At 42.2% G+C, this 25007-nt stretch overlaps 2 protein-coding genes across 10 annotated transcripts; one reads left to right on the plus strand and one right to left on the minus strand.

The window, feature by feature from the left end:
- Positions 1-650: 650 nt before the first annotated feature.
- LOC106809129 (Fanconi anemia group I protein-like) lies at positions 651-19040 on the plus strand. 7 transcript variants are annotated; one of them, XM_014812094.1, is made up of 31 exons: positions 651-753; positions 4590-4712; positions 4870-4945; positions 5248-5378; positions 5978-6075; positions 6849-7016; positions 7230-7353; positions 7601-7680; positions 7966-8104; positions 8416-8505; positions 8721-8857; positions 9153-9259; positions 9470-9625; positions 10022-10223; positions 10827-10953; positions 11185-11307; positions 11618-11788; positions 12364-12543; positions 12823-12944; positions 13228-13431; positions 13784-13960; positions 14166-14344; positions 14537-14648; positions 14831-14912; positions 15321-15491; positions 15988-16156; positions 16408-16592; positions 17150-17266; positions 17497-17688; positions 18144-18287; positions 18683-19040. In XM_014812094.1, the coding sequence occupies exons 2-31, from the start codon at positions 4620-4622 to the stop codon at positions 18818-18820; spliced, it is 4194 nt and encodes a 1397-aa protein (XP_014667580.1). In that variant the 5' UTR covers positions 651-753; positions 4590-4619; the 3' UTR covers positions 18821-19040. The 7 variants fall into 7 exon arrangements, with proteins under 7 accessions (XP_014667580.1, XP_014667582.1, XP_014667583.1 ...); XM_014812096.1 differs by having other exon boundaries at positions 7969-8104; XM_014812097.1 differs by having other exon boundaries at positions 5248-5354.
- Positions 19019-23767, minus strand: LOC106809131 (TM2 domain-containing protein 2-like). Of its 3 annotated transcripts, none has more exons than XM_014812104.1 (5): positions 23743-23767; positions 21339-21426; positions 21030-21145; positions 19813-19931; positions 19019-19559 (listed from the first exon to the last, which is right to left on the minus strand). In XM_014812104.1, exons 2-5 carry the CDS (start codon positions 21411-21413, stop codon positions 19465-19467), a joined length of 405 nt encoding a protein of 134 aa, XP_014667590.1. In that variant the 5' UTR covers positions 21414-21426; positions 23743-23767; the 3' UTR covers positions 19019-19464. The 3 variants fall into 3 exon arrangements, with proteins under 3 accessions (XP_014667590.1, XP_014667588.1, XP_014667589.1); XM_014812102.1 differs by lacking the exon at positions 23743-23767 and adding an exon at positions 23472-23678; XM_014812103.1 differs by lacking the exons at positions 19019-19559; positions 23743-23767 and adding an exon at positions 23472-23682 and having other exon boundaries at positions 21046-21145.
- Positions 23768-25007: the final 1240 nt, after the last annotated feature.

Consider the following 25007-nt stretch of genomic DNA (forward strand, 5'->3'; position numbering starts at 1 on the left):
ACACACACACACACACACACACACACACACACACACACACACACACACACACACACACACACACACACACACACACACACACACACACACACACACACGCGCGCGCGCGCGCGCGCGAGTATATATACCTATGATATGCAGATTAGACTGCATTACAATACAAATTATACAATATATAGAAAACGTGTCGCAGTGCTGAAGTTTCGGTGAGACATGTTTGTACTGGTTTTAGTGGATTCAATTAGATATAGCGATCCAAACCTGTTTACCAAACGATGAGTCAACCGCATTGCAAAGTGACGCAGGGTTATCAGGGTAGGAGAGGTGGGGTCGGCGAAAGCTTGATTTCATGCTGTTCATGAACAGTCAAATAAATAGGAGGACACAAAAATGTTTTTTTTTCTATGAGATCGACGAAATAAGTGCATGGCACAGAAGGCCTGTATAAAATGTGGCTCACATAATTGTTGTAGCAGGTTCTAGCAGGTAAGCTGGCTATGGGGACCTATGGGTGATGTGGACAATGCGGTTTTTTTGCGGGTGTGTTGTTAGAACCTGAGGTTAGAACAAGCGCTACTATATTCTAAGAATTTTACATTTTTTGGCTGACAGATGGCAGCACATCACATTTAGGCGCCATTTATGAAAACATTTATAAACAAGCTCCTGTTGATTTCTACATGATACATCATACATATTAGTATTATTACACCTATCAGTATCAGGAAAGACCAATTTTTTCTATCTGAAAAGGTCTGAAAGTCTGTTACCTCTCAATGTTTTTGCGGCATCGTATTATTATATTTTTTGTTATTAACGAATAGCGACTAACGTTACAACGTGTGAGATCTTTCTTTCCTTTACTTTAGTCTTTAGTTATAGCTACTTACTTAGGCTTATATATGGTCTATGTCCCCCAGGGTACTGCCGGAACGTACCCTGGTCACTATTTGATATGGTTAGGGTTAGGATTAGGGTTAGGGTTAGGGTTACCGTTAGGGTTAGGGAGTAGGCGTAGGCGACTCCCTAGACTCGGTAGTGGAGTAGGCGAGGTACGGTCCGGCATATTAGATAGTACCAGGGTACGTTCCGGCAGTACCCTGGGGGACATAGACCCTATCAGCCTTACTTAGTTACACTATTAGTAGTAGTACTAAGTTCTAATCTAGTAGTAATCTTCGGCTAGTGGCTTCTCGTTTTCCCAGTCTGAGGGAGGTGTTTTCAATCCCCATGCAGTGCTTGACAAATTTTTTTGGGGGCTACCAGAAATTTATTTCTTCTGCCTCTGGCCAAAAATGGTAAAATGAAAAGTGGTAGCCCAATTTTCCGGAAAAGACTAATCCCCGGGCACTCTGTGAGGGCGAGCCCACAATGTAGGGGTGGTCGGGTAGGGTATGGTTAGGGTTTAGGTTAGAGTTAGCTTACCCTACCCGACCCTACCCTACCCGACCACCCCTACATTGTGGGCTCACCCTCACAGAGTGCCCGGGGATTAGTCTTACCCCAATTTTCCATTGGTATTTCTACCACCATGATGTACAACGGTACATGACTTTAGGCCCTACAAACTTGTCACATTGGACACAAAGCCAGATTTGCATGCAGGGTTCGAATTTTGGCTGAAAATCTAGTGGACTGATCTTCAGAAAGTCGGTGGTCCTGCACAAAAGTTGGTGCAGGGTTCTCCCTACGTTGCACAGGCACTTGGAACGTCTCAATAAAAAAAATTAATGGTAAATAAACATGAAATGTACCAAAGAAGTCTTAATGTTTCTCTAGGCCTACTCTATTTCACCTGTGAATGCCGGTCAAATGCTCATATGCAACACACAAATAACACGCGTATGCCGCCCTGCGTGTGCAGCGTGCACTAAACAACATGAATAAGAGAGTTTATTCATATTTACTCTCTTATTCATGTTGTTTGTGGCACGCTGCACAGCGCCGGGCCGGCATACGGTGTATTTGTGTGTTTGCAGATGAGCATTTGAGCCGGCATTCAGCAGGTGAAATAGAGTAGCCTAGAGAAACATTAAGACTTCTTTGTAAGCATTTCATGTTTATTTAGCGCCCATTATTTTTTTTATTTGAGACTTCCAGTGCCTGTTGCCTACGTTGCGCAATACCGGGCGCGCATACCACCCCGTTTTGGGAAAACTCTCTCCGCACGTTTCAATCGTTTGCGCACGCCAATTAGATTCACGCACAATAAAAGTTTGACAGCGTTGGAATCGATCGTCAAGAATTCCCATTCGAGCCGCAGGCCGCCGGACGCGTGTATTTTGTACGGTACCACTAATGAGTAAACGTCGGCTACACTACGCATCACTGCAAGACGCACACACAATACAAACAGTCAACCCTGTCGCGGCAAACGCTTAGCAGCAAACTGTACCGACGTCGCTGTTTTATATCAAGTACGCCAAATACCGTCGTAATGTGTGGGTGGCGTATTTAGCGCATTACGGTAAAACACGCGCCGGCCCGGACCCCCCTAGTTTGCCTCCGACCTCTCCTTCCTCCCTCCCCTTCCCCCTCCCCCTCCCCCTGTTTCAATTTCATCCTGGGGAGAACCCTGTGGTGATCCGCTTATTTACTAGCAATGAGTAACAAAATGGTATATAAAAATAACCATTAGCATTAACAGCATACATGTAACATAGAGTTGGTCAAATAATATATTTCAAGCTCTAGGATCGAAAGTCGGGGGAGCTTCTGGGAAAGGTTTTACTTTCGTTTTTCTCCTCCCCAGTCCTGGGTGCGAAATTTTTTTTCCCACTGCAGTTCCGGACCCTAACCCTAACCCTAACCCTAATTAAATTTAATTAACACTAATAAATTTAATTAAATAAAAAATAATAATTTTAATTAAATTGTTGTAAATAAATCATGTAAATATTTGTGTTAATTGGAAAACAATAGTTAAATGGATAAAGATAGAAAAATACAGAAAACAGGAAAATAATTAAAAAACATACGGGATTCGAACAAACGACCGTTGACTCGTAACGCCGGTGCGCTACCTGCTCGGCTATACAGGGTTCTTGAAAATCACACATGACATATGCTAAATAAGAGCGAAGTCGAGTGAATGGAGTGCGCTGATTGGCTGTGGAAAGATTGGGGTCCGGAACTGCAGTGGGGAAAAAAAATTTGCGTCCTGGGTACCCCCATGCATAGATCAATGCTGCCGCACATCCGCGAAGTTACAAGTGCCTAGAATCTTGAAATATATACAGTTTACATTGCTTCTAGATATCTAACTGAATTAAAATAGTCCACTTTCTACGTAAAGAAAAGTGACGAATTCAATTGACAGCTTTGATTACGTGCGTGTCAGGTGTCACTGGTCGTGCCCTCACTCCCCACGTCGCCACGATAACCCCTGTGACATATGAACTTATTGTTATGCGGTCATAAAAACACTGGGCTACGCTACATGCTGCAAACGATTTCTTAGACTGTCACGAGGTTTTGTTCGTGTGACGAATCATGATTGCAGGATGTTTTGGATACCCCGTCTACGTTCAGGAACGGAGCGTATTAGAATGCACTCCCATTTACAAGTCTGTCTAAACTGCCGTTGCGATAACCGTAGTATTTCAGAGTAATATGAGGGGGAAAAGTGTGGGTCAGGAGGACCGGCAGTTTCGTAGAGGTGGTGGCCAAAGCAAAAACTTGGTGGCCTCCGGGTCGACACTAATTTTGAACGCTGTTTGCATGCCACATTTGCAAAAACGCATGGGCACATATGGAACCACGCTAACATGGCGACAGGTTTTAAATCAGCATTATCTCCCTTTACATAGGAAAGCCGTGTCCGCCGAGTGTTGCGATAAATCGAAATCTGAGCACTTGTTTTGCGCTGTGTTAACTCCGAACAGAAATTGTACTCGCCCAAAGATTTTATTTTGGGCCTGTAATATTTTGTTTTGGGTATTTTTTAATCGCCCAACAGAGGTTTTGGTGTGTCGAGCACTGCCATGAAACTAAAAGATCTAGACATAGCAGTCACATGTCATATTCATAGACTATAAGTATAATCATAAATCAGGACAGGAGTAACTTAGGCTGAGACTGAGAGGGTCTATGTCCCTCAGGGTACTGCCGGAACGTACCCTGGTACTATCTAATATGCCGGACTGTACCTCGCCTACTCCACTAACGAGTAGGGAGTCGCCTACGCCTACTCCCTAACCCTAACCCTAACCCTAACCCTAACCATATCAGATAGTTACCAGCGTACGTTCCGGTATACCGGACCGTACCCAGGGTACGTTCCGGCCGTATCCTGGGGGACATAGACCCTATGAGCGTAACTTAGTATTACTATCAGTAACAGAATAATCTGTTATTGTTTTACTCTTTACAATTTACAAAATTACATTGGGGCACCGAGTCTGGCATTCAACAAATTGAACAATAATTAACTCAGGGCTCATCAATTAACATCGTGTAGTGCAATGTCCTTACATATCGTACATGGGGCAGGTGAGCATGTTTATTCATCAATATAATTATCAATAGCATGCATTCTCGATTCTGTGCTATATATACTCTGGAAGTATTATATATTATTTGATTTTCAGTTGGCTATATCGACCAGCCAAGTGAAATAAATGGAAAAAATTGATAAAACAGTTTTGAGGTTGCACGAGGAAAAGAACTATGATGAACTTGAGAAGTTTCTGTCATCTCTTAGCCTCGACGATGTACGTATAGTTTGTGCAAGTCTTTTTAAGCCATTTTTGCCGTGAATATATTTAATATGTCACTAAATTACAGTAATAAAATGTTTGCCATGAAACGTAAAGCATTTTTGATCATAATATCTTCTGATAGTATGATTGCTATTATCTCCTCTCATAGATCAGTCTGCTCATAGATCGGCGAGTGCTTAGAGGCAATGGCGACCCTGCAGCGCTAATCAGGGCCTTGTTTTTAGGTATAAAAGAGTGCACATGGATGTTATCTTACACATCATCATGCATTGTAACATTTCAAAATATATTGGGACAGATATATGTAAATGGATGCACGTAGGTTACTAATACTATTTTGCAATGTCACTAGTCTCAATACACTTGGGTGTGTGTACACTCAGTGCGATGATTCACTGGTTATAACTGAATAGCATGACTCGTGATTCGCGTGCAGAAGCACGATTCCCACAGTATTTATCGATTCAATGGTAAAATGTTTATCTATATTCCCACCATCGAAATTTTATTAAAATATTCTTTTCAGCATCTCCAAGCAAGTTTGGTGAGGGTATTGCGAGACGGATTCACGTTTACAAACATGTGGTCGGACTACTGCGTCAGGATGCAATGTCAACTTCACTCGCCTCGGAGGTGATAGGAACACTGCTCCTGGAGGTGTTTTGTCTTTTGTGATCTTAGCTGTTTCAATAGGTGTCAGCACATGGCAGTGTATATATATATATATGCGTGAGGTTCTCGCATGGAATTTAGGAAGGGATGTCGGGCAATCTTTGGCATCAATTGTACATGTTATAATTGGCCCCAATACACAAGTAAGATCGGTTTGGAGAAGTATACATCAACTGTGAGAATATAGCATGACTGTGCAGGGATTGTCAAGTGTAAATGGCTGGAAGTTAAGGCATGTCAATTAGGCAATTAGGACTTGTCAGAAGATTTATGGGATGTCACAAATTAGCTGCAGCTTAGAAGGCATGTTGGGCCTGACATGCATTAAAAGCCTGGGAAAAACCGAGATGCACATTATGGCGCCTATGCCGGCTATTCAAAGTAGTTTATTGGAGAGTGCACCTCTGGGAAAAATAATTACCAGCATTAGCACGGCATATAGGTTAGTATGGGTTGAGTGGCTATACTTATAACTAGATGTGTAGTTGCACGTTGCAATTTGTGTCGAGTTTCAGAAATAATTCAGTATGGTCTGTTAGTTATTGATTTATTTACGAATACATTATTGGCATTTCTCACTTCAGACTGATGGATTTTCAGCAAACAGTCTGGCAGAATTGGCAGAGATGTTCCTTGAAATCATCAGGAACATTGGCAACATTGTGTCATCTGAAAAGTGCCAGTACGTGATATGCATGATAGACAAGACACTCTGATCATTACTACCCACGTTGTATATGTGTTTTAGTATTATTGATAATTATCTTAATTGTACACACCTGAGTATATGGGATATACTGGTGCAGTGGATGGGTAATCTCTGGTAATGAGCTAGTTATTACTGGTACCTTTATCTTACTGGTTATTGGTTAGATAGAAACAAAACTGACCACAAGTTATAAAATAGCGTTTGAATGTTGCACATTTTCATCTGCAAACCAGCGTCACACTCGCTGCTGAACTGTACTGCTCCTAAAAAGCAAAGCGTAAAACGCGGAAACCGAGATTCGATTGATGCGCCGATAATGTTTGTAACCTGCTAATGAAGAGAGAATCACCCAAGGAATCCCGCAAAAATCCATCCAAACTGCCGTGCATCTGCAGCGATGAAATCGCAATGGGGAAAGTGCGCGCTGCATCTTTCGAAGATGCGACTGTTATGTCTTGTCGGAAGAACAATAACTGATAAAGAGAATACGTTTAATACAACTTTATTAACTCACAAAAAAACACGGCATTACAGCTACCGAGGCTGGAGCTGTTTCAAAACGCCCCTGCGCGTACCACGCGCTGCTCACCACACAAAGGGAGTGCAACGAACACCGGCTACGTTGCTGCTGGACCTACATTCTAGAAGCCAAACTTTAGCACTAACTATAATTTAACAGCAATAGAAAATGAAGAGTGATTCATATATCAGCGACGTGTATTTCTCTCTCGCTTGTCACGTTGTAGGTGGCTGGAGTTGTTTCCTAAGCTTCTGTCGAGCATCAGTCGCCAGGATAAGGTCCTGTACAACAACAATGACATGCCGGGTGCCGAGTACAAGAGCCACGTGCTGAACCGCCTCTGTTCGGCCAGGTGGGATGCAGAGCTGGTCATTCAGCTGACCACAATGTTCAGGTAAGAGATGAGCAGCTGAGAAGTGGTCAACTGAGAGGTGGTCAGGTGAGAGATGATCTTGTAGGCTATTGTTAGAGCAGAGGTTGTGTAGTAAGCTATTGTTAGAGGAGAGGTTGTGTAGTAAGCTGTTATTAGGTAAGAATTTCTATAGTAAGCTATTGTCAGAGGAGTGATTATCTTTTATGCTATTATCAGCGATGTTTGCAATTTCAGGGACATAGACATGAGCAGTGAGGAGCTAAGGTTTGTCATTGAGAAGCTAGTGAGGATGTTTGGTGACCTAGAACTACAGAAGTTACCTGCTGTGGTCTATCAGCTGCTACTGCTCTCCACGAAGGTAGGCAGATATACTGCCAATCCAGTCAAATCAGTCTGTTATTTCCTTTCTACACGAGAATATAGTGCATAGTTTGTAATTTACTCTAACCCTTGTATCTTGTAGATCATACAACCTACAGCCATAAATAAGTATTTATAACTCATAGTATTTTAGTAAATCATGTACTACATTGCCTTTAAAAATCATTGGCTATCCTGCTTTAAATGTATTGTGTGTTCGTTGAATGTAAATAATTGGATTTCAGGGTCACAAGAGGTGTACCCTGGAGGGTATAATAAATTTCTTCAACGAGCAGGATAAAAAAGTTTCATCTCAACACAGAAGGTACTGCTGAGTTCATGTAGTAGTGCATATACAAGAATATACAAGAATGCTAATATGTACAGCGAGCATTTGTGCCTTTGAGATATGCATTTTTATTTGGAATAAATAAAACAATACCTTGGTATACTGAGTATACATTATAAGATATACTCATTGGGGTTTCCTTGCGCATTGCAGTGTATTGATGTGAAGTCACATTTATGCACTATCTATACATCGATGTAATTGTAACACAGATTAATTAAAGAAAATGTGAGCAGTTGTACAAACTATTTTTACTACAAGCAGTGAAGCAATAGAAGTGGAGGAGGAAGGAAATACAGTAGAGCAGTTGAGACAGGTGGAGGGCACTGTTTCCTTGTACATCATATTCACGATCAAGCAAGATCAGGAGCTAGGACGAGAATACATAAAATATTTGAAGGTATAATTACAATTAAGCTTGTTTCTCTAGCAGAATACATGCTACTTAAACTCCTGATCACTTTAGTAGTTATTTGCATTCCGTTTAAATGTAAGGAGATATATAAAGTGCACATGATATGCATGTAATTTTTTAAATGGAAATCTATGATCTATAATCGTAATATTACAGTAAAGCAAGATAAGATTATAGTAAATGCCTTCATTAATTGACAGCATACACTGCATTCATACTTGATTGTGTAGACAACATAACAAGATCTACTGAATTTGTGTAAAACAACTATTACATGATTGTTGTTGTTATTACAGGCTAATCAACAAAGTCCAAGTAGAATTCTATCACCCTTCAATGTTGCTCTAGCATTGTCTGTAGGGCAAATTCATCGCTTTGAAGATCAGGCACGTTTACGAAAAGCATTGGTCTTTCTATGCGTTTGACATCTTGAATGTAGTTGAGATTTTATGTCATAGAAATTCTGTAAATCAGATAAAATTAGAATAATTTAGATACTAGTCTGTAAAACAGGTGGCATGCAAGCAGCACTCTACAGAGAGCATTGTATAATATCCGTGTATGTATGTACATATATATATCAGCTTGTATTTCTTGGTAGCTGTTTGACTTCCTCAAGGGCTGTATCATCAAGAGCTACAAGGACTGCGAGAGATGCAGCGACAGCGAGTGGCTGCAGGGACTTGTCAGCCAGGACTGTGACGTCACACCCGGCATTGTGCAGGCCATCACAAATAGGTGTGCATCGCTGATCACTGCCAGAGCTGTTTCATCTTCACTCTCTATCGTCTTTAAGGACGTATAACAGAAAACAATTGGGGGTGTTGCAGTCTAGATATTACGAAAGAGGGTGTGGTAATTTTTTGGGAAAGCTATGCATGCAAATGCTAAATTATATAGAAGTCTTGGGGTAGTGTTGAAAGTGTAGAGCCATTGTCTGTGATACGATGTAGGAGGCAGGACCTGTCGCAGGCATCTGTGTTTTGTCATTATTACTGTCTCTTATAAACTTAACATCTTGAATTATCTTCAGTTCATATGGATGGGATCACGTGACACATGGCTTGGTGCACGTAGGATTTCTGCTCATGGACACATATGGCCCAAAGGCGGCATTTGGCAAAACTACTATCTCTCCTGGTACGATGTAGTTGTGCTAGTATTGCATACATCGACTCTTCAGGAGTTGGTTGAGTATTCATAGAATCAGGGGAGAATAATGACAAATGGAAAAATTTCCAAAATTTAAAAATTAAAAATTTCTGAATGACAAATGAATAATGACAAAATTTGTCATTATTTACCCCTGATAGAATGCATATCAGTACATTGATATCTGTTGTCATTCAGCATACTTCATCACCCCGGGAGGGAGAGCGTGCAAGCTGGGAGCAGTTGTCTTATTAGAGACTTTCAAGCTGCACAAGATCGTCCGTGAAGATATCCTAGAACAAATTCTTAACAGACTAGTTACCAAAGCAACAAGTCCAGCTCACCACTACCTTGGTGAGTATCTAGTCAGGATTTTGCATTTCCTATGTATTAGGAGCACACATAATGCCTATAGCTGTCCAACTACTTATGATTGTATTACTTTTATTCGTTACTAATCTGTAATATTACAATTAAAACAGTACCATATACCTTATTTTTAACATTCCAAGTTAGCATTCAGCCTCGCAAATCTTACATTTTCATCCATAAATGTTTTATTTCCACCCTTCAGGTTATTTCATCCATAAAATGTTATATTTGTCCCCGTGAATGGTTTATTGCCATTATGTATTATGTAGCACAAATAATACATTTGTGTCAATATATGAATTTTTTCATTCTTTAACATGCTTCATCGTCTGTGCGTGGCGTTATCTATATTGATGAACGCTTAAATGCACGTTGCAGACCTGCTGGCTGCCATCGTCCGCTGTGGACCGCAGCAGCTGCTTGAATGGTCGCAAAAGGTGCGAGAGGTATTCGACTACCTGTCTCTGTTGCCCGCGACAACGAGCTGCCGCTTCCTCACGGCGGTGCAGCCATTGATGAAGCTGAGCATGCCGCTGAAAGATGCGCTAATGATCGTGCTGAGGAAGGGCATGTTCTCCAGGTAATCAGGCATGTGAAGCAGATGGAGGCCCCGGCCCACGGCCAATGTAGGCAGGCATGCGAGGTGTGTGGAGGCCTGGCCTGGGGTCAGGGGGGCACAAATCCACTTCAGTACCCGTGTACGTTCAACGAGCTTGTTATTTCCTGCAACGCATTTGTAAAGGTAGCGGTAAACACATGTTAAAAGGAGGTCTGGACCAGCCATGTTCCATGTAGATTCGACTAGCTTATTAGTAGATGCTATGAACCTATGACACTGTATGAAGTTAATGCTGGACTGGTTTTCCAGGCTAGCCTGTGCATGGTATGAATAAGCATTGTGCAGTCACATCTGTTTGCTGCCATTTGACCAGGGCTCGAGCCTATGTTCCAACCTCCAACATACATACTCATCATCATACACCATCATCATTCTAACCCTACGTACAATAACCATAACCCTAATCGTAATTCTAACCTTGCCCTTACCCCTATGCATAACCCTAAGCCTAACCTAATCTTAACCTCCATAATGTAAGTATACATGGACCTAAATTAGGATTGACCTCCTGATCAGTTCTCATGTGTGTAGTGTTTTATATTGTGCTGATCTTTCCATTATCAGTCACCTGGAAGCAAGAAAGATGGCTGTAAATGGATATCTGCAAGTTCTGAAGAATTTCAAGGTACTTGGCACGATTCCAGGCAGTCAGCAAAGTCAGTCGTCCTCATCAGGGAGTTGGTTCAGCCAGGTGAGACATTCCTACCACACTTTCTCTTACCGCGTATTGCAAGCAGCTGTTGCCACAAATGGGAAGTACTTCTTATGAGAGGAACGATTCTGTATAGCTTATTTGTGAGATTATTTATTAGGTTGATTGATTAATAAGGTTTTTGAAAAAAAGGCTTCGAAACAGACATTAGAAAATTATTAGACGAGCAGTGCTATAGTGTGCAGGGCTAATGTTTCATATGTTGTATAGATACAAGCGGATGTCCACTCACGACCTAACCCAAAGGCAAACGAGGCTCTGTGTCTAGAAATAATCGCCAGTCTGAGAAAGTGCTTCAAACAGCAGGCAGAGATTCGAACACTCCTCTACGAGGTGAGAAGTTAATGAGAGGCAGGGTTCGATGGCCGTAATTAATGGACAGACTCTACAATGCTAACGAGCGTGTGGTGACTGGGCACCTATAGTATACCAATTCACTTGTTTAGTTCAGTTCAGTTTCGGTCAGTAAGTGGGTGGGTATGACTGCATGGGCTAATGGGTGGAAAATGTTTACATGCTAATACGTGTGCAGATGCTGTGCTGCTAGCTATGCCATGTCACTCAGTCAGTTCATGTTGGCCTGTTGCTCCTCGTGATGTAGGCCATCAACCATGTAAGTTGTGACAATTGTCGTCTCTTACAGGGTATCCCGGTCGTTGTGAGCAGCAATGCTGAACTGTGCGGGCCAGCGCTAGAACTGCTACTCACACATCTACGTGCTTACTACGTGAGCGGGGACGATGTACTGCCACCCGTCAGTCTGGAACTCTGCGTTGCAACGCAGGGAGATGTCGTCACCTGCAATGAACCCCTGGTCAGTCGAACAAGTAGTCGTTGTCATCATTATCCTTATAAACATGCTTCATTAAAGTTTTCACCATCATTATCGTCGTCGTCATTGTTATCGTCATCACCATTACCTCACTGCTATTGTTACACACCATAGCAAGAGTATTCATAAATGTCACAATCATCGCCGTTGGCGTCTTCTTCATTATCATTGGTTGTCATCTGCATCAATAGCATACCATTGGCATCATCACTATCTGATTATCATGATTAGCTGTGGCAGCAGTGCAGTCAACTGGCCTAACCCCCATGCAGCATATGCTCGCTGTTGCAGAAGCAATGGTGACCATTGCCATCATCGTCATAGCCACAACTGTCATCACCATCACCATCACCATCCCTGTTACCATCACCATGCAACACTATCGCCATGCCCATCACCATCTCCAATACCTTTACCATTGGCCAACACACAGCCATGCATGGGAATAGGATGCATAATTGCTCCTATACTGCAATAATGACTAGATGAAAAAAATTTGATTAAAAAAAAGACATTGATACCAAACGTGTGTGTAACCGACGGAGCATTTTCGACAGGGTCACTTGCTCGCAAGCATCGTACAAATCCTAGAAAAGGTTGCAGAGAAAACCTCCAGCGGGGGAGAAGACGATGAAGGTGAACAGACGGACCTGGAAGCGCTGCAGCTAGACTGTGAGGCAGTGCTGAAGTCTCTATCCAGCAGAATGGTCAACGCAGAACTGGAGGACTTTGAGCTGGTAAAGTTTCAATGATCGCAGTTGACAAATCCTGGCGTGACACTTTATTCTCATCTTGGCTAATGTGGCCCAATAGTTTCCTTTGAACATGCTCCTTTCAGTGGTGAATACTATTTGCCTATCAAATCATAGTAAAATATAAGAGGTTATGGTATTTTGGAAAGTTATGCAATAGATCGAATATACACACAAATGTATTCATGCATATAGATGCAATAACTAACCATGGCCTTTTGATTAGGATGCTAATTAATTTGTTTTATCTTTACATAATAACAGGACAAGTCTGCTGACTTTAGTACAAACAACACTGTAGGCCTAAAGAACCACATATTCGCAAGTCTGGTGCTGGGAATTTACGAAGTGTCAATGGAATTCACATTTGTAAGAGGAAAGTACAGGTAGGTTGTTAGATACATACTAGACTAATACTGCATATTGTGTACAAACTGTGATAGTGAGCAAACATTTGAAACACTTGCATCCTTGCCAAAGTACTGCATCCCAGAAAACATGCTGTGCATCATAAGCAAATACTACTTGCAGCTTCAACGATTCTTTTATACAGACGTCAAGTGTGCAGTGTTAAAATACATTATTTGTCATTGTGTCTAAAAACAAATTATTTAGTCACTGGCCTGTGCAGTTGCTCCCCGGTTGACGCCTGTGCCCCGTGTGTTGCAGCCGTGAGTCGTGCGAGATGGTGCTGCAGCTGTACGAATGCTACAGCCGACTGGCAGAGGTGCTGCGGGAGAAAGGCACCGCAGGAAGGAAGGGCGGCGACGCAGAGAAGAAGGGCCGACCAGCCGCTGCGGTGAAGCCACTTGCCACACCCACCAGCCTGCTAACTCTGCGATGCGTTGCCACGATGCTGAATGGTCTATTCTGGTCTGCTCACTATTTATTTCGTTTATTATTATTTTGCTAATTTATGTCCTTACAGCGTTAGGCATTAGTTAGTTAGTTAACAAGTTACATCAGGGTATGTTTATAGAAATTGTGCTGTGAAAGCACTGATAACATTGTTAATGTCACAGTGATATAATTATTTAGGCTGGATTGGATTTGCTATTTATGTCGAAATACTTTTATTATTACGTTATCATCATCTTTTGCTCCTCATGTGTGGTTCACGATGTTAATATCCTATTATCCTCTCTGAGTGTGTTGTTTGTATTTGCTTACTATGCTATTGTCTCTCTGTTGTTAATGTGTTCTCAATTTCACGTTACACCCACAGCGATGTCAACCCAGCTAGAGCTGCAGGCCTGGCAGTATTGCGGGGTAATGCTGACTTTGTGCGACACCTGGTCAGTGTATCACTGCAGAAGGGGCAGCATCTAAGCACCACTCTGCAAGTGAACACGAAACCATCGAAGGAAGATAACACATTCCAATCCTGCTGCAAGATTGCCAAGTTAGTGAACCCTGCTCGGCTTATTCTAATCCGTTTGTTTAAAAAAATTGTTTACAAAAAATGTGAAAAATTGTACTTACACGTTTTCGTTACACACGTGTGCCCAATTTCATCCCGAAACCATACCCTGATTTCAACCGAAATAATGCGTTATCTACATCCGCATTTCGGTAAAACAAGCGTTGCAATCGGGTGCACGTTTCAGGTCGCTGCTGACGCATTACACGGACAGTGGTGGCACAGCCAGCCAGCGACCACGGCAGCCGGAGAGCGAGAGGCAGAGACGAGCCGTGCTGCTCATGTGCGTGGAGGGGTGCTCTGCCATGATAACTCTCATCACGACCTTCTATAAAGACAGAGTGACAGAATTCCTGAACCACATCGGTACGCGTCGGTGTCGCCCGCCGTCAGCACTATTCTCAAAAACGAGATAAATGCGTTGATGATTGTAATGCAACCGGGCAGCGATTGCTTTGTAATCTCACTGCACTTTGGTTGATGTAATCGATTAACAATAGTTATGGCAGTCGATTTTCCCTCAGGTCTGTCATGGTTAGTTTGTGTGTTTTTTTTTAGCCGGCGACAGTTCGGCAGGAGACGTTAGTAAAGACGTCCATGTCTATGCACAAATTAAGCGCTTCCAGAGACTCATGGCAGCTGTACTTGCAACGGACGAAGACAGTAACAGGTGCGTGTTTCACCCGAGGTCACCTTGTTTCAACAGACATAGATGTTATATATGATCTTAACATGATTAACATAAAATCTTAACATGAAGTTTAAAATCTTCCAACTTTTAATTGCTTTACTTTTTACTAACGTATACTTCTTTTAAGAAAGGTAAGTAGTCACTGGCTTGATGTTTTTCAGAATGAAGGAAGTGGTGTATATTGTGAATGTGATTTCGCAACTCGCTACAGAACTGGAAGCTACTGAACAGCATTATGTACAGGTACAGTATGTTTCTCATCGCTACATATTCTCATTTCACATTTTTAAGTTGTGCTCACAGTTTTAATTATTGAAGAATATACAGTAAAAGTTAGTTTCTGTTTTGTCGTGAACATGGACTGACTCACTTCACAATGTCTCAATGCTCATCTCGTGCATGATCTAACATGTTTTTTATGTACCACTGATCACTGCAATTAATTTTAATTAAATTTAATCGTTTTTATATATTTCATAAATTTGTATATTTATGTGTTATTAATTTTACCACTGATGGTGTAGTAAACACCAGTAAACACCTGCATTTAGCATTGTTTCATCATGTGCTTTCCACTGACTGGCAGGCATGTCAGGGAAGCTGCTGGCGCGTGACGTAATCAGGTATAATTCATTTCTCATTTGGCTTTAGCTTCACAAGTGGGTGCAGCAGGTCTGTCAGGAACGCCAGCTGGAAGACCTAGCAGTCCTCAAGCCTCTACTCGCCTTGCTGTTCCGCATGACCGGTCGACTGACCAGCGGTGTGGTTCTTGCTCTAGAGCTGGCACAAGACATACATGTGCAGCTGAAGGATATTGACCAGGCAGGTTTTATCACGATAAACGAATCTGTATTGGTTCGAATCAAATGTTCTGACGAAACATCAATGAAGAACTTCCTTGTATCTAACCTCAGAGCATCGATTGTTTAGGTACATAATAAAAAACGTCTGAAGTTGGTGTTGATGCTGAATGGAAATCTTACCATTGTCACATATTATATTGCAATGGCAGAAACCTGAAGTAGAGAGATGACTGAAATCTCCAAGTTGCACGTTAAAGTTTCGCTCACCTCTTCAGACTTAACGAACCTCTCCACTCCTGACCGTTACGTCCCAGCCCCCTCCGGAACTGTGCGTCTCCTCCCACCTCCTGCACTGTACGTTCCCTCCTCCCTACCGCACTATACATACCCTCCTGTACTGTACGTCTCCTCCCCCTTCCACACTTTATGTACCCTCCCTCCTGCCCTGTACATCCCCTCCCGCACTATTTCCCTTCTTCCTCCAGCTGACTTGCGTTCTTCTTTGTTGTTTGTAGGCGATCGACGTGAGAGACGGATCTCATTTTGCGTTCGTCACGCCGCGCACGGCGGCGACGGTGCTAGCCGCGCTGCTGCTGCGCGTCGACAGGATGCTGGAGGATGCGGAGTGGGTGGTCACTGTTGCCCGCGGCAACGTTGCGCCGTCGGCCGGCGCTCGTGACGCAGGTACGAGAACGAGGAATGTGACCGTAGGTGTCGCGTTTATCACGTTACTATATATGTATATCTATATATATATATATATATATACATATATATACACTGACGATACTCCCGAAATGCGCTTTGTATAATTCGCACGTGACTTGTAGGCGTCGCTGCTTCGGCCGCACCCGGATTCAAATAACGTGCCTTCTACGTCTCTTCTTACTTCTTCCTTCGTCTAACTACGTCTCTCTATCTCTCTCTCTCGGCAGACGTGGACGCAGCGGGCGCGACGCAGCGTGAGGGACGCGAGAAGCACGTCAGTCTGCAACTGGGCAACCTCGTTAACTGCCTGTGCGAGCTGGTGCAGGCGGCCGTGCCGGGCAGCGCCGGCCAGGACGCGCTCATACGCACCGTCGCCCGCATGTACGCGGCGCTCACCAACTTCACGAAATACGGACGGTCGCTGCAAACGCACAATTAATGCACGGATGAGTATGCTAGGGATAGGGGAAGGGGCGGTGGTGTATTCCCTTGTACGGGGAGCTGATGATTGGTAAGTGTAGTGAGAAATTAGTTGGCACGTTGCGCAGATGATGACTTGATCAGTGATTTGACGCAGTGATTGACGTCTGTGTTAAGAATTTCTTAATTACTTAGCTCCTCAGACAACATCATAAGATATTTACTCTAGAGGGTACTGCATCCTGATAGATGGAGGAAAGCCGCTAGCTATGCAGATGACATTGATCGATCAATATCTATGTTATAGTATAAGTCTATCTTTCTATCTATCTATCTATCTGTCTGTCTATATATATATTATCAGGAGTGTATCAATACATACCTGATACATATTGATACACTCCTGATATTATATATATATATATGAATTTGATTGTTTATTAATGTGTAACAGTTTCTTCAATACTGTGGCTACTAGGACTTAGTTCAGAAAACTTGTGCTTACATACATGTTAACATGAATAACACTAGTGCTAATTTTCATTGCAGTATATCATGCTGTACAAGCAGCACGCTGGACATTTGTGTCCACGCTACGAGAAGCTTGTTCGACTGTCAGGCACAAATCTCACCAAAAACGTCTACCCAATGATTAACTACATACAGGTGATGAGTTGCAGAAATATGTCTTATGGGTATAAAGGCAATACAATTCTGGGCAAAATTCCACCGTCTACTGGTGTCGTTGCTTGCTATCTGCCTCTGTGAGGTCTACCAACCCATGCACCAACAGGAATGAATGTGGATTGCAGTTCCTGTTACGTCCACGTTTAATGTTTCATCATGTACATTCGAACGGATGGTCCTTTTCGTTTATTTTATTTAACGTACTTCAGACGGTCCGGTTGGAAAGCATTCAGCAGAAGGCAGCTAAACCCGAAAAGGCTGGAAAGAAGAAGGGTGGAGTTGGAGAGGCAGGTGGCGCTGCTAAATCGGTTGTTCTCAAGGAGAGCCACACGATACCCAACCTGATATACGCAATAGAGCAATACGAACGATACCTGATCCAGTTGTCTAAGAAGTCGAAGGTAATTGGTATCATGTGAATTCGGTTTCTGTATGTGATTACTCTGAATGCAGTGCACACACACATATGTAAAGGCTTCTGCTTGAGGCTTAATTGAATAATTTGTTGTTCGATTTATTTAATCTCGTCAATGGTTAACTTTTAACCAAATGTATTAAAGGAGAGGTGTGCGAGTTGGCACTTACAACCTGGCATGCTGCACCAACTACTGGTTTATTATGGGTCCCTAGTTAGTTTTACCCAGGAAAAAGACTAGAAATGAGAGACAGCACCACCTGTTATAATTGTGCGCTTCTGATTATTGGAAATCCTCCAATTTAGATTGAATTAAGTCGAAGGTTAATGAACCTCGTTAAGAGAGTTGAGTTTTCTCAGTGAAACGATTTCCGACATGCCTTCTTTAACCCCCATTGGCCCGTTTAACATCTGATTTATGGATTTATATACTTCTTACAGGTTAATCTGATGGAGCACATGAAGGCTAGCACAGCAAGAGACTTCAGGATTGATGCAAGCGCTGTGCAAGCTGCCCTGGAGGATCAATCTGACGATGATGATGAAAATGATGATGATAATGATGACGACGCCAACAATGTTAATGTGCGTATTACAATCCTCGTCGCTGTCAGATTTCAAAAAGTTGCAACCACATTTCAAGCTATGCTTTGACCAATGACTGAAATATATATGCAATGAATTACATGATGTATGCATCAAAATATGAACACATAAAATTGCTTGTGTAAAAATCGGTGTCTAAATACTTATTTGTGCCTAACCTTACAATGGTTTCTAAATATGCATGTGTAAGCATGCCTATGAAATAATATGGTTATTGTAATCTCATTTTCGTCACCCTACCGTAGCAGTTTTGAATATTTATAGTGACCTTTGATTATTTATAAAATTTGGGGAAAACTCTGTTTCAATTACAACCAATCTGTAAGACGAATCAGAACTGGGTGAATAATGAGATACATGTGTGCTGACTTTAGGTGGCGGTGGAGCAGCAGGATGTAATGGAAGGGGAGGAACAGGTACAGGAGCCGCCAGCTAAGAGACCATGCCCAGAAAAGTCACAGCCTGAACCTCCAAGCAAGAAAGCAAGTAAACTGAGCAAACGAAAGAAGTAAGAAGTTTCGGGAAAGAGTTTGTTGTGCTGTTTGTCGAAACTTCTAAAGTGATTTACACTTGTGCTTATATCAGATACTAGTAGTATGGGATATATATTCTCCACAAGGCGTATAGAACTTATTTGACACCATTGTAAGAATGGTAGAGTTCTACAGTGTATATTGTACATATATATGACACTTACTTATTACATAAAATATAGTGATTTTTACCAAATAATATACAGGCTTTATTTAAATTAATCTTCTTCATATTAAAGTATTTAAATAATTTACATCGTCATATTTACAGTTTTCATCCTATTTACACATCTAATTACACTTTCACAATTTTAGACTTGCAAATACAGATTACTTGATATATTTGCTATCTATGACTTCTAGTATTAATGCACGGGGGTATTAATACTGTACAGTATTAATACACTGTCATTGCTACTAATTTATCAGAAATTGATGACAAATTCTCATAACGGTTTGCTGCCACACTGATATCTCATTTTTTGCAACAGCAAAACGGCTGCAATAGTAAGTGGTTTTTTTTAAATTCAAGTAAGAGCCAATAGATTGACGTCATGGAAATTTAAAGTTAACTACACAAGTGCGTGGGCGTATGTCAAAAGACAGATTTGAAAAACGAGGACTCAATAGTACGGGTGCCAGTTGCTATCATCCGCTGGTAGAAGGCCTCCTGTTATTAACAATACAATGTCAACTATCCACCAAATTCCAAGTCCTCCTAGAAAACAAGAACCATACATACGTCACGTGAGAGCAGTTATCCACACTGACATGAAGCTCGTAAAATGTTACGTTTACTACATCGATTGCTGCCCTCTGAAATAACGACTGTGTAGAGACAACCTCAATATGCACATTAAATTATACTAATTTCCAAGAACTTTGGTCAAAATGGTTGCAGGGTACTTAAACCGTATCAAGACAACAACAACACGCTGTAGGTATAACGTTGAGCACCAACGCATACAAACCTAATGTCAGAAGTTTCCCTACTGCAGTTCCAGTGTGGCCAAGACAGAATCTGTCCATGCCAAGAAAACCCAGCAAGATCGAATAAATGAGCGTCGTTGCGAAATAGTAGCCATTGTATCTATAAGAGAACAGCAGAAGAGGCAAAAACAATTAATGCCATGCATTATCAATACAGTCACTCAATCTATCCCTTTCACCCCAGATTGGCACTGAAATACAGTGTTGTGAATAATTATATTACAACAAACATGTACACTGCCAACTTAAAGCGAGGATTTCACGTTTTTACCAACCGTTTTCATATTTTCTCAACCATTCTGATACTTGCTGGTACTCCTTGCATAACACCAAATGTATATAGCAAGGCTAAAATGTCATAGTAAAATTTAGAAACACTCGGACAACATTCTTTCCACCAGTATCTGCACCGATCTGCATTTCAAATTAGATTGTTTACATATGTCAACAAACTAGCACATGATTTTGCTCTCGCGAGACCAGAACGCTGTCTCTACACTAGGTTAAGCCTAGCGCAGACTTGCGACTTTTTCATGCAACTCGACTGCGATTCTAGAATCGCAGCCGAGTTGCATGAAAAAGTCGCAAGTTTGCGCGAACGTGCAACTGCAACTCGTAGCGATTCTGGTCGCTTGCAACGAGTTGCAAGAAATCAAACAGGTTTGATTTTCAGCAACTAGTCGCTCGCAATCGCTTCGAAATTGCATGTGTGCGGGTAATATAAGTCATGGAAAGACAATGGAAAGACAAAAAGACAATGAAAAGAAGCGACTGCTGTTAACAGCAGTCGCTTGCATGCGCACACACGGTGAAGCGTGTGACCGATCGCACGCGGTTGCAGGTGGCAGCGGCGAGCAACCAAAAGTCGCAAGTCTGCGCTACTACCTCTGTATACATTTCGAGATAGGTAACAGTCCATAATATTTTGTGTCATGTAACTATGTCAGTATGTACATTTGTTTTGTGGGACTGTTTGAACATTCCATTATCACAAATCTTAAGATAGCGGGTGCACATTTGCTGTTCATATGCCGTTATAGCCTATAACAGCACAAATTTGTGGTGATTGTTGTGCTGGAGTAACCAGTAAAAAGCTCGCTAATAGGTGAGACCTAATTTGTCTACACTTATGCAGTTTTCCGATTTATTTGTGAGATAGTCGGTTTAAAGATAGCTAATAGCAGATATTTTAACTTACTTTATGCACGGTATACCTTCTCTCATGAAGGTTCGGTTCCCATAGCACTCAATTCCCGGTAATGCTGTACAATTCACTGCCGTAGTTTGCATGTCCTCATACTTCTCTCCGCCCCACTGAGAAAGTACATGTATTGTATAAAAGTTATGGTCTGACGGTACAATGTTCCAATATTATACATATGAAAAAGTTGTAGTGTCTGTTCAGTAATAATTTTTCCAACAATCAATGATCCTATAATTCGGTCATGTATGTAAGCCAGCAAGGTTATCTTAATTAAACTTGATTGCCCCTGCAATGCACGCCTACCTTTGTACATCCAAATCCTAGCTCTTCCCTTGCAGTTTCATTCCCATCTAAATCCAATGGATCTTGACAATCCATGAACTGTTCTGGTCTGAAAATATATATATTACCCACGCACTGACACTGTTATTAAACTTAACAATGTGAGAATATAATACAGGATACTTTCGGACATAAATCGCCGCCAGGTCATTATGCAATTTATTACTCAAGCAAGTAAGAGATCAGAGCCCTAAAGGTTATAATCTATACAATCACTCAAGCAAGCAAGTTATCGGCAACTACAGCAACTAGTAAACTAAGCGCGCAATCAGAACTCCATAGTTTCCTTGGTCACTTTCCCAACACATTGAATGAGTTTGTTGGAACTTGTCTTGGAAAAATGTCTAGTTGCCTGGTCATGTGGCGATGACATCAATGACAATGTGTCTACAAGTTACAATCGTACAGCAGGCAGCCGGAAGATATCGGTTGGCAGACCAATGTAGCTGTGCCTACCCACCATGCAAGTCTTTGCTTTATCAACTTGCACACTATCACTATCAGTATCAGTATCACTATCAGTATCGCTCATAGGGTCTATGTCCCCCAGGGTACTGCCGGAACGTACCCTGGTAACTATCTGATATGGTTAGGGTTAGGGTTAGGGTGAGGGAGTAGGCGACTCCCTAGACTCGTTAGTGGAGTGGCGAGGTACAGTCCGGCATAGCATAGATAGTACCAACAGAGCATATAAATCACGTTGATTTATATGCTTAGGTACCAGGGTACGTTCCGGCAGTACCCTGGGGGACATAGACCCTCTCAGCATCAGTATCAGTACTTTACTTAGTTAGTGTCAGCAGAAATGAACATAGAGCCTCTAGAACTATAGCCCTCCGCTCCGCCGCAGGGCTATAGAACATACTATGGCAATTTCCAGGGAGTAAGCAAAGACAACTTTTTTGCAGTTAATAACTTCTTCGGTATGCCAAATAAAGCACATTCTCTGCCGCACAAATGTCTTAAGTTACTACAAACACTAAAATTAAAGGCAGTGGCTACGGGTACGGTAGCCGTATCTTAATGTCTCGAGGCTACGGGTACGGGAGTCTATTCGCTTTCATACTTAACGAGACAAAGATGGCGGCGGTGGCACCAGATTTCGAAATAACGCCTTTGGAAATAAATTCACAATTTGAGTTTAGATGAGCTAGAACCCTAACCCTAACCATAACCCTAAACCTAACCCTAATCCGAACCCTAACCCTAATGCCAAAAAGGGGCTTCAGCGACCGACGGCTACCGTACCCGTAGCCACTGCGAAAATTAAACCGCAAACTAACGCTTAAATGTTGTACTTGCTATATTACTCGTCGACGAAGATTGTTTACCAACTTGTAACCGCCATTTTTCGCTAGCGAGCGGGCACTATGTATTTCCAAGTGGAAGGGTGGGCAGGTTGCACGCGGGTGCAAACCGCAATTTTTCGTTGCGCAGCGCTAGCGCGGTTGCGCGGTTTGCAACCGCGTGTAACCTGCCCACCCCTCCACTTGGAAATGCATTTTGCCCGCTCACTAGCGAAAAATGGCGGTGTAAGGTGTCTACCGGCAACTATACGAGTCGAAGCCATTCTACTGGATTCGACTACAGGCTTCGACCCAGAATCCACGGCAAGCCAGGCAAGGCCACGGCTGCCGTCATATATAAGGACCACCTGGGATCAACGGATTCGTGCTTCATTCTACCAGACGACCAGGACACCGACCGACGTAAGGATCAAACCCTTACAGCGGTTACAAGCTGGTAAACAATCTTCGTCGACGAGTAATATAGCAAGTACAACATTTAAGCGTTAGTTTGCGGTTTAATTTTAGTGTTTGTAGGTAACTCAAGACATTTGTGCGGCAGAGAATGTGCTTTATTTGCCATTTGGCATACCGAAGTTTTTAACCGCAAAAAAAGTTGTCTTTGCTTACTCCCTGGAAATTGCCATAGCAATTAATATGTTCTATAGCCCTGCGGCGGAGCGGAGGGCTATACTAGTAACTACTATAGTTCTAGAGCTAAAAGTAAAATGAACATGTCATAGCGTACTATCTAGAACTAGTACTAGTACTAGTACTAGTACTAGTACTAGTAGTAGTAGCCACTCACAGCATACAACAAAGGACCAATGGGGATGTCGGGTCGTATGTGCTACCGTCAGCTTCTGCTTCTTTAAAACATTCATCCGCCAAGAATGAAGCAATTACAGCGTTTTGATGCGTAAACAGATAAATTAAAAACAATAACAAGCTCCGACACAAAAGCTCCATAATTCTCGGACCGCGGAGGTAACGTAGCGCCATCCTGTGGCGTCAAAACACATTAAAGTGATCATGACTATGTCGTTACACACATTTATTTGTTTCCTGGCAATACTTACTAATAGCGCAAAAAAGAGATAGCCGGGCTATATATCACAATCTACACATATACCTCTTGATCTATTTGCGTTAATCAGTGGTAATCATGTGATCATGTAGTTATGATAGAATATGATATAATACATCATATATTATGTATATATCATATCAAGAGCTAATAATACCTTATTAGCTCTTGAGGTATTATTAGCTCTTGATCATATGTTATACATGATAATATAATACATGACATAATATATAGGATGTATACATCATATCAGGAGTCGATAATAGAAATATATGGATAATAATGTCATAATTCTCTATTATCCACTCCTGATCATATGTTATGTATATACATTACATAACATGCTCAATTTTGTATATTTGGTGACGGTTAATTTGATAAATATAAGTTTGTGTAACCTATATAGTGACAAATCCACATTTTGTTCTCTGTATTATCTGTATCTGTATGTTTTGTTAAATTTAGCTAGCTGTTATAATACAACCACATTTACTATTAGACGGCTGTCAGGCGTCAGGTTTTTAATAATACAGACGTGTTCTTGCTGACTAAATTTAGACGCCTATAACACGTCTAAATGTGGTCACGGGCGTCTAGACCAAAATAAGACATCGAAAAGACGCTCAGATATGACGTCTTGTGCTCGCCTGCCGGCCCGCGGAATGCACAACATATAATTATTTCCGTTTACATTTTTGTAATTTTGTTTTATTATAGCGCGCGCGCTTCATAAGGCGCTTCATTTTCGACTAGTTTCACTTCATAATGAAGCAACGCATTCGGGAAGATGTTTATATAAGGTGATATGTTTTTCTTATTGAGTGTGTGTGTGTGTGTGTGTGTGTGTGTGTGTGTGTTTGTGCGCGCACGGGGGCATGCGTGTGGGTGTGCGTGCGTGCATCGTGCGTGCGTGCGTGCGTGCGTGTGTGTGTGTGTGTTTCTACGATGCCACTGATTGGTCGGCTACTACGAGGCCCCTGATTGGCCATCTGCTACGAGGCTCCTGATTGGTGGGTTGCTGCGAAGCTCCTGATTGGTTGGCTGCTACGAGGCCCCTAATTGGTCGGCTGCTGCGAGGCCCCTGATTGGTCGGCTGCTACGAGGCCCCTGATTGGTCGGTTGATAGGAGGCCCGTGATTGGTCAGCTGCAACGAGGCCTTTGCTTGGCCGATTGCTAGGAAGCCCCTGATTGGTCGGCTGCTACGAGGCCCCTGATTGGTCGGCTGCTACGAGGCCCCTGATTGGTCGGCTGCTACG

Source organism: Priapulus caudatus, unplaced genomic scaffold (assembly GCF_000485595.1).
Source record: "Priapulus caudatus unplaced genomic scaffold, Priapulus_caudatus-5.0.1 Scaffold330, whole genome shotgun sequence".
In the NCBI taxonomy this organism is placed as follows: Eukaryota; Metazoa; Priapulida; class Priapulimorpha; order Priapulimorphida; family Priapulidae; genus Priapulus; species Priapulus caudatus.

Excerpts from the sequence above, each read along its gene's own strand:
- LOC106809131 (XM_014812102.1), bottom strand. The coding sequence starts at position 23,665 with ATGGCGCTACGTTACCTCCGCGGTCCGAGAATTATGGAGCTTTTGTGT. Across the intron at positions 21,427-23,471 it reads TTGGTCCTTTGTTGTATGCT|ACCAGAACAGTTCATGGATT; the intron begins GTGAGTGGCTAC and ends ATATATTTTCAG. Across the intron at positions 19,932-21,029 it reads GAAGGTATACCGTGCATAAA|ATACAATGGCTACTATTTCG; the intron begins GTAAGTTAAAAT and ends GTTCTCTTATAG.
- LOC106809129 (XM_014812094.1), top strand. The coding sequence starts at position 4,620 with ATGGAAAAAATTGATAAAACAGTTTTGAGGTTGCACGAGGAAAAGAAC. Across the intron at positions 12,544-12,822 it reads AACTGGAGGACTTTGAGCTG|GACAAGTCTGCTGACTTTAG; the intron begins GTAAAGTTTCAA and ends ACATAATAACAG. Across the intron at positions 16,593-17,149 it reads TCACCAACTTCACGAAATAC|TATATCATGCTGTACAAGCA; the intron begins GGACGGTCGCTG and ends TTTTCATTGCAG.